The 9,753-nt window shown below is 38.2% G+C and overlaps 1 protein-coding gene across 2 annotated transcripts; it reads left to right on the forward strand.

Annotated features, from left to right (window-relative positions):
* The first annotated feature begins 18 nt into the window (after positions 1 to 18).
* On the forward strand, positions 19 to 9,717 carry LOC117421211 (basal body-orientation factor 1-like). Of its 2 annotated transcripts, none has more exons than XM_058991988.1 (11): positions 19 to 147; positions 832 to 1,084; positions 2,165 to 2,230; positions 5,191 to 5,334; positions 6,041 to 6,121; positions 6,433 to 6,503; positions 7,199 to 7,343; positions 8,016 to 8,509; positions 8,957 to 9,061; positions 9,228 to 9,296; positions 9,437 to 9,717. In XM_058991988.1, the coding sequence occupies exons 1-11, from the start codon at positions 65 to 67 to the stop codon at positions 9,540 to 9,542; spliced, it is 1,617 nt and encodes a 538-aa protein (XP_058847971.1). In that variant the 5' UTR covers positions 19 to 64; the 3' UTR covers positions 9,543 to 9,717. The 2 variants fall into 2 exon arrangements, with proteins under 2 accessions (XP_058847971.1, XP_033891217.3); XM_034035326.3 differs by having other exon boundaries at positions 56 to 270.
* The last annotated feature ends 36 nt before the right edge of the window (positions 9,718 to 9,753 follow it).

Genomic DNA, 9,753 nt, shown 5'->3' on the forward strand with positions numbered 1-9,753 from the left:
TTCAGTCCTTGAGTAGAACGTACTCGGTTGTTGCGGGGAAACGTCACACGTCTTCTGCGCGCCAATGTTTGATGTTTGTCTCCCAGGCAACAGCAGCGCCGTTTTGAGCTGCAAGAAGCTGTTTCCATGGCGTCAACCTCAATGCAGGTGAACACACACAGCGCGGGGAACTGTTGAGCTCTGCTGAAAATACTTCTTTTTTTTTTTGCATTGCTTATTAAAGCCAACATTTACAATGCCTAAGAAGAAAGGGAAGAAGGGAAAGAAAGGGTAAGGGTAACACGTTTTGTTTATTTAATTAGCAGCAATGTCATAAATATATGAAGATTCCCTTGGTTTACGCTAATAAACTACCGTAAAACCTCAAATAATCGCATGTCTCTTGAAGTTTTACGGTGTGCATGTTGCATGCATTGTTTTGTATTTGTAAGTAACGCTTTTGGTACTTAAAATACTTGGGTATATTTCTTAGTGGTTGAAGGCAAGATGGCTGGAAGGCAGACGGTACGAAGGGGTTAGGCAGACTTGCTATTTTGGATTTCTCATTAAATGTTATGTTTAGGATTTGCCTACTTCTATTAAATAGTTTAGCATTCATGGAGAGGTCCTTGCTGTCACTGACACTACCAGAGGCACTGACAAGAATACCAGGTGCAGCCTAACAGGAGTATTTAGACATTGCAATCCACAATTTTAAAGCATGTAGGCATTGTAATGCACACTTTTAAATGGCATGTGCCCACAGGGCAAACTTTCAAAAGACCTCTGTACTGTAATGCTGGTGGGTGGGAGTTCTGTTCAGTAAACTCATATTTTCTGTTCTCTCTGCAGCAAAGGAAAGAAAGGGGGGAAGCCAGAGTCTAAAATTGCAGAGGAGTCCGATGCTGAGAAAGCAAAGGCAAATGCTGCCCTTTGGGAGGCCAGGCTTGATATAACGGAACAGTCCAGAGTGGAATACAGGGAGGCTGCGAGGAAGCTGGCCAGAGCCAACGAGGAGCTCACCAGCCAGCAGTACCGGGTGGAGAAGGACACTGTGGAGATCATTGCCTTTTTGAAGAAGAAGGAGGCTGAAAAAGACGAACAGGTAAGTCGAAGAAGAGGAGAGAAAACCTGAAAGTCTTCAGACGTTCTGCCCTGACTCAAGACAAAATCCATTTCGCCCTTGGTCCAAGTAGCTGATCACCAGGTTGCAATCCAGTGTAACCTGTTGTTTTAATATTGGCATGCTATTGGTATAAGGTGCGTTGTGTTCCTCCCTTCCTGGATGGACGGTTCAGACAGCTTCCTCACTCCATTGTGCTCTTGTAGAAGAGCAGAAAACGAGAGTTCTTTAATGCAATGGTGCAGTCGTCTACAAGCTGCCATTTCATCCAACTCTCAGACCGATAACCCTTTTCTTCTGAAGCATTCCTTTAGTGATCTTCTGCTAGACGCTTATAGAGCACACCAAGCATATAAGCACTGAATTCATATTTATTAACTAAAGGGACAGGAATTTGAGCTGTGTTAAATTATGGGTTCTTTTAAGTAAAATATTCAGTAAATTCGCAGGTATTAAGTGGCAGATTATAATAAAGTATAAAAATAGAAACATTACATAAAATTTCAAGGCTTTCGAGAGTCACGGTGTATATTGTAAACTTAATGTATTTTTTTCGCTTTCACAATATATAATAAACACTTTGTTAGTAATAAGGAATCCCTGAAACTGCAAAAGATTAGCCATGTTCCTGTAAAGACAAGCAAAATCTTTCATCATTCAGACAAGCTTACTTAGTATAATTGATTGCCTTTTAATATAAGATGATGACTGTGTGTCTTGTCCGAACTGCAGTAGAATTAAACTGATACTAATGTACTTTTAATTACAGTTGACCGACCATTCACATACCATTGACATTGTATATATGATTCAATCACGATTGGTTGAAATCCTGCTTTCTATAAACAGTTAACTAATATATAGCTGGACAAATGGAGTATACAAGCACATATAAACAGAACAGCATATATTTGTACCAAGCAGTGATATCGCTGTGCCATGCTGCTATGAGTGAAATAAAATGATGACATCTTGCAAACTACTATGGTTTGCAGGCACTTCTTCATGGTACTGACTCCATTAATTGGTTATTTGTACATGTTTTCTGAAATATTCTTTCAGATTGCAAAATTGCAGCAACAGTTGAGAGATCTCAAAAGGCAGGCAAGAGAAGAGAAGGAGGAGCTGGTAAGTTGCAGAGTCTTTACTGAACTCACCGGGTGAGTTAAATAAGTGAGCCGCTCAGAGCAACTCGATGAAAGAACCCGCTTAACCACATGCTTAGTTCCGCTCCTCCTGAGCAGCTCGGAGCGCTACAGAGCAGGTGTCATCAGAGATCCGAGTGAGCGGAGCAATTCTCACTCTGAGACGCTCACTTACTTAACGCACCTTGGGTTTAATTTAGGCTGAAATGTTTATGTGATGGCTTTCGGTGAAGAGGTCTTAATTAACATTTAGGGCTGAAAAAATACATGTAATCTTTAATATATATATATGAGTGTGCGACCAATTGGTCTTTTGGACTTCAATCTATAAATCAAGGTTGGTAGGATTGATTTGAGAAGCGAGCGTAAGCCCAAACAGACTTTCTTTTGTTTTAATATATATATATATATATATATTTCTGTTTCCCACTTTATCCTTGGAGGTCTTGAAAGCTTGTGATTCATTATTGTTTAATTAGTCTAATAAAAGGTATCACATCTCCTTCTCTTTGTCTGTCCTCTCTGGACTGATACGGCTACCATTTCATCTATCAATGAAGTTATTGAAGAAACATAGTGTTAGCCAAAGTGTATATAGTATTTTTTAATTACATACATTTTCAAGTAAAAAAAAAAAAAATAGTACATATTTCAATTACACAAAAATTACCCTAATCTGTGACTAAATACACATAATTTCGACCGGTATGAACCTGAAACATGTGAACTCATTTTGGCATATACTGCAATGCCCCCCCTTATTGCACAACATTGTGTTTGTATGATTTTCTCTTCTGAATTACTAGAGTGTGCTGTATATCATTCTGTTTTGGCATGTTTGATCAGCATTTTTGGAACAAGGCACTGCTTTGCAACAGAAAATCACCATTGCTGTGATAATATACATAATGTACATATATACAATTTGTATTTTTAGAAGAAATAAAATTAGATAATGTTCAATACAGAAGAATAAAGGTCAATAAATGGACACATAGACTCAATACCATGATGTCTGAAAACTTAACTGTATTAAATGACATCACAAACACATTAATAGATTTAAACAGAAATAAGTAGGTGTAGTTACCAGGGCATCAAAAGCCTAGAAGTACCTACACTGTTTGCTTTCAAACACACTTTCCCTTTGACAAAGGCATGTTAAACATACTGAAACGTTGGGAAGTTGGCTCTTTTGAGCAAAACATTTTGTGTATGTGTGTGTGTGTGTGTATATATATATATATATATATATATATATATATATATATATATATATATATATAGGGCAGCTGGCTCTTTGAGCTAATATATATATATATATATATATATATATATATATATAATATATATATAATCAATTAGCACAATTCTCAATCATTTGTATCACTGATATAATGACCCAGTTGGACAATCACCAGGACATGCAAACCTTACATTTGTGGATCAAGAGCTCTGGTGACCAGCTGCTTTCCACTGTGTTCTATTGCTTCATCATGGTAAAAACAGCCTTGTTACACAGGAAAATAAAGATTGGTCTGGACCAACTTAAAACATTGCCATTAAGAAGATGCTGGCCCTATCCCACTGGCCCCTGTTCCGTTCACTCTGGAAAGTATTGTTGTGGCTTGACCTGAAAAAATATAAATAGTGCCATTGCCTATTCCATGTTCTATTTCAGGCAGTGGCGATAAAACAAATTGGCGATCAGTGACATCAGTAATGGAAAATATCACCATCAAAGAATCAGTAGGGGGAAGTGATGGTGAATAAACTTGCCAGCTTCAAAGCCGTCCAACACATGCAAGCAAAACTTCCATAGGGAGCGACAGGACATAGATAGGAGAACAAAAAAATCCAATAAACACACTTTCTAGTTGTACAAACGTAAGAGAAGATAAGTGATCTATTTTAAAGATGTATGAATGGTTTGAAAGTGTAAAACAAAACAAAACAAAACACACACACACACACACACACACAAATTAAATAATTATTCCCATATAGCATGTCAGGTAAAAATACTGAGTTCAATACAAAAGTAAGACCAAAATATAACTTTGAAAGATTCTCCACAGGGATTATACTATACAAACCTTTAGAAGACAGAAAGAATTATTGGAAATACTGAAGTCCTATTAAATATTGTGTTTTGCTCTTTTGGCTTGTAGACCAGAATGTGGAAATGTAAGGTTCATTATACATGTAAAGACCTATACAGAATGTTTTAAACGCTCTTGCATTATAATTCTGCACGTTTTTTATGATTAAGATTTCAAATTGTATGTTATTGTATGTACGTATCTTAACCACTAAATGTTGTAGGAAAGTTCCCTGTTTAATTAAGCAAATAAAATGGGCTAGCTCAATTAAATCTGTTGGCAGATAGGGGTGATTCACCAGGTTTGTTCCAAGACAAGGATGAGCTAAATCTCACATCTCTGATACATGAGATAAGCTCCTAACTACATTACATCTTAATTACCTTAATTATAATTAACACTGTGTTGAAATGTGCAAAATGTTTAGCTTGAAATGCCAGTATTATTACCAGGGTGGAGTGATTATTTATATAAAAATATTTCCTTGTTTTCTACCAAATGTAAGTGGTACTCTTCTGAGGGATTTGTTCATAGTTTATAATTCAGATTTTAGGCGACAACAACAGAACATTAATATGTTGAGATAATTATCTCTTGAAAAAGCACTGGTGGTTGGAGTACAGGGTGAGTCACACAGCGTGGTTCAAATCCTGCACGGCAAGTTGGAGCTGGGAGTGCTGTGTGGGCCTTTCACCCAAAGTTAACAGAATATATACGTCAGATAGCCAAGTAAAGAGAGAGGACTGTAATTGAAAAGCTCCCAATTACTAACTGTATATGTTTTTCACTGTATTTATTACTACTGAGTTGAGATGAGTACATTTTTTTTTTTTTGCTTTAGGTCAGCGATTACACACAACAGCTGAATGAACTGGATGAGAAGTTCAAGAAAAAGTCGAATGAGTTGCGAATGGTCCAGAGCGAGATGAAGACCATCAAGGAGTTCCGGAAGAAAAAGGCTCAGATGGAGAAGGAGCTTGAGGACGTGAGTTCTGCTCGCAGGCCCTGTTCCTGTGGGCAAAACAACACATAAACAAGCACAAACAACACTGAAAAATCATTCGAACACAAAGGATTATACCCATGTGTGAAATGAAGTTTAAAATCTTAGCTTCAGGAGGAAGGACTGTCCTCTGCACACATTACACCACCCAAATCTGGCCTATCGGAGCAATATAAGCAGACTGTAACTTACCCCTTTACTGTTTGATTCATTCACATCCTTCTGTCTCCCCCAGTTCCACCCTTGTAGCTACCCATTGGTACCATCTGTTATGGGGTGGGGGGAGGTCTACCTCCTCCAGCAGGCCAGGTGCTGGACCTTCAAACCAAGTGGGTTTGAGGCAATTTTCAGTATGTCGCATGTCATCAGTAACATATTAATGGAAATACTGAAATATAGTTAGTTTGCAATATGAAGACATTCATACATACTTTTCTAAGTGCTCGCCTGTCAGGGAATGAAAAGGCAAAGCTGTCTGAAGCATCTTTAAGGTTCAGTGAGCAGATACCCTCATGCCATGTAAGGCAATGTAACAGTTTAACAACACCATTCAGTTGACATCGGTTGGAATCTTGAGTTGCTTTGTTGCTCGTTGCTTTGGGTTTTCTTAACCAGTCTTTTTAAACAGTACTGGTCCTTTTAGACTTTGAACCTACTCTTAGTGATAATGTCTTCATTATATCTGCAGATAAAAGAGAATTTATACATTGCAAAGAAGGAACACAAGGAAATCGTGGCAAGAATGGAACACAAGTTCTTTGGAGAAAAAGTAAGAAAAACTCAAACTGACTACATCTCTTAAAATGACAATTAAACAAGAGATGTTAAACATTTAGGATCTGGATTTATTTACGTAAGCTTCTGCTGACAAGCTCCCATCATGAAAGCCCCAAGATGTTGCTATGTCAAAGTTGATATTTGTATGCATGTAACCGAGTGTGAGTCAGGCAAGCTGGAAATAGAGTATTACATGCATTTGCGTAGGTTTTTCTGAAGTAAACAATATTAATCTATAATAATAGAGAGTGTACATGAGGACGGATTTTAAGCACGGTTTTGTTTTTTTATTTATTTTCATAGCTTCGGCTGGAGAAAGAGGCAGAAAAGAAAATAGCACAGCTGGCTGAGAGAGCCCACAATGAAGCTATTGTGTAAGTTTCTTTCTTCTGTGAAATTACATGTTCTAAATATAATTTAAAGAAACAGGAACACATTTTTAAACCCCTTATTTATAAGTATAAAGTATCTTATTATCTGAACTAAATTGGTTTGGCTGCAGATACGTCACCTGTACTCCTCAGGCCTGTCCTCGTTCATACACTATACACAACATTTCAGACAGATCGGCTGTGCTAAAGAGCCCCCTAGTGTTTACAGTGGCATGTTAGCATATAGAGCATGACCCTAAAGTATTGCATCTCTGATCAGATTGAATCCTGGTTTTCATTTATTTGGGCTCGCCAGTAGAGGGATAACACTAACCTCAGGACTGGTACAACCTTCTGTTCTATAGTAACACAGGAATTGTCCTAAAATGGATTGTGGAAAGTGAATTATACTGAACCAAGTGCAATGTCAGTAGAAATAGGGAATTAGGGAATATATTGGAGAAGTTTTTTGCTTCTATTATACTCTTATATACAGAGAATGACCGAAATCATTTACCACTACTTTTAAATATATTTTTTGGTATAGACTTTTTTTTTTTAGCTCGAAATTACATTGTTAAAAGAAACAAATAAATACAAAATAAAAAAAAGATGATTGTTTCAGTCTCAGGAGTAGTGAAACTTTGCCAGATTCGCACAGTAAATCAGAGTTCGCATTCCTGTTCCATCCTACACAGCCAGCTGGATGATGCTGCTCGCTCTGTCTTCAAGGAGAACGTCAGACTTAATGAAGCACTGAGCTACCACATGAAAGAAGCAGAGGAACTGAAGAAAATGACAGTGAAACTAGCAGAGGAAAACAGTGACCTTATACAGAAACAGGTACATCTACTCATGGAAATAACAGAATGATGCAAAGATTTTAACTTAAAAGTGCAAAGAGCACGACAATTATTAATTGTCTGGTGTTGTCATGGTATTCCTGTGCTCCCAGTTTCACATGGCAGTCGTACCTCTGTGCAGCCAGGCAGTGAGTTCACTGTTTTGATTGGTTTATCCGTCCTCCTCCATGATTGCATTGCTTTGCACCACTGCAGAATACCTTGAAGCAGTAAAGAGGGCAAAGAAAAAGAAAAAAGGAAAGAAGTGCGCTCTTCGTCATCCGTACTACTCCTTGGTAATCCAATGCACATTTGAAAAGTGATGAGGTTTCTATAATCATAGAGGACAGACAACCCAATACATAAACGTGAATGTGCAAGCTGCTGCCTCCTGTCTTGCTGCAGAGAGGAGTCAGGAACCATTATAACCTCTACTCCGAACTCCTTAATGTCAAACTGTAATCAAAAAAGCCACATTTTGGAAAGCAGTAATTATTACTATTACCATAATGCCTAGAAAGCATGCATTTGTGAAACTGAAAAAACAAAGAAAAACCTTAAAAATACAAACTTTGGAATAAAAACCTTCCTGTGACTGAAAAACAAAAGTATACAAACAAAACCTGTGCACTGCGTTTCGAGCTGCAGGCTTGACAGTGTTGTGTCTTTCAAGGTAACCAGCGAGCTGCTTGTTGAGGAGAAAGTCTCTCAAGTGGTACAGCTGAAAAAAGAGGTTGTGGAGCTGCAGAGGAAAGTGACGTGTCTGGAGCAGGGCCTGGGCCACATGGCCTGTGAGTTTGAAGCCGAGACGAACATGACGCTGCAGAAGGCCCTCATCTCGACGAAGGCTGGTAAAGTGGAGATTGACAAACTCCAGAAACTCCTTGACATGAAGGACCGGGAGATGAACAGGGTGAAGAAACTGGCGAAAAACATTGTGGACCAACGTACAGAGGTGGAGCGGTTCTTTCTGGAGGCACTGGACCATGCAAAGCAGGAGGTCAGAAGCAGCAGGGCACAATACAAGCAGGCAGCCCAGGTAGCCTATCAGAGGAAGATGCAGGAGGCTTATGCAGGAAAAGAAGAGCATCCTAAAATCAGGACTTTCACCAAGAATGAACACAGCACTAACAACGTGTACCAAGACCTGAGGGAAGCAGAGAACTGGTATGTTTTGGTTTCAGTTAGCATTCACTGTTGCAGAACAAGACGACTCCTTAAGCACATAACCGGTTAGGCTAGAGCTCAATTAGCATAGTATAGCCTGAAATGGCCTAAACGTATCCAAAGGGGGTCTTATCTGTTGTCATCAGTTGTTTTTTTGTTTTGTTTTTACATTCAAACAAATTTACTATACTGATAAACAGGAGATACTCAACAGCAGCTTCTTGGTTTTTCCTGGTCTGGGTGTAAAAGATACAAGCATATTTAAATGTGATTGATATTGAAATGGTCAAGCACGCAAATTATAACATAATTCATGTTATTACTTTATATGTGGTTATATTCAGATGTTTTAGCATTATTTTGTTTTTATTTTTTATAATGTTTTTATTACTCCGTAGTTTGAGTTGTGTTTTGTTCAATAAGCGTTTGCATTTATATTTTTTGCAGGGCAAACGTGCAGAGCAACAGGGTGGACATTTCTGAACTGACGTGGGAGCAGAAAGAGAAAGTACTGCGGGTAGTCTTTGCTAAAATGAACGGACTCAAAACAAGGTATCCTGTTAATCTAGAATTTACATAGTTTCTGTACCCCGAAACCTTACTTCTAGATACTGTACTGACTCCAAACGCCAAAACACCCTATCAATGTGCCATCATATAAAAATGTCATCTGCCGTGTCTCAGCGGCATAATACACAGTATTTTTTTTTTTTTTTAGGAAACCAGCACGAGACCTGTCTTTATCAGCACCAACTGAAAGAAGCATTAAAGACAAAGAAGATCCTGGGTAAGGAGATTGTAACCTTCTCATCTCAGGTAGCACTGCTTATGTGTTTGAAGCCTATTCTCCTTAAAACGCTCGAAGGTAGGCTTTGAAGTCAACAAAGTTGCGTGTGGATTGACAGTAAAATATCATTTGTTTTTCAGGTCTCTGATTCAGGATAACAACCCGAGTCTGACTTTCATAACCCAGGCTCCACTGCCTGGGATCCCTTCTCAGGGAAGCATTCTCCCAGATATTCAGGCTAGCTGACACTGTCAAGAAGGCTTATATACCTCGGCCCTATTCGACTGAACACTCCTGAACTGTACTAAAAAATATACATAACCTTTAGATATTCTAATACTGGAAAATAGACTTGTGCAATTCTTCATGAAGTGTTCTATTTTAACCCTTTTTTTTGAAAAAAACAAATAAAACTATTGTTTTATGTTTGTCTACACAAATAGATTTAAAATATACC

This window comes from Acipenser ruthenus, chromosome 18, assembly GCF_902713425.1.
Source record: "Acipenser ruthenus chromosome 18, fAciRut3.2 maternal haplotype, whole genome shotgun sequence".
Lineage (NCBI taxonomy): Eukaryota > Metazoa > Chordata > Actinopteri > Acipenseriformes > Acipenseridae > Acipenser > Acipenser ruthenus.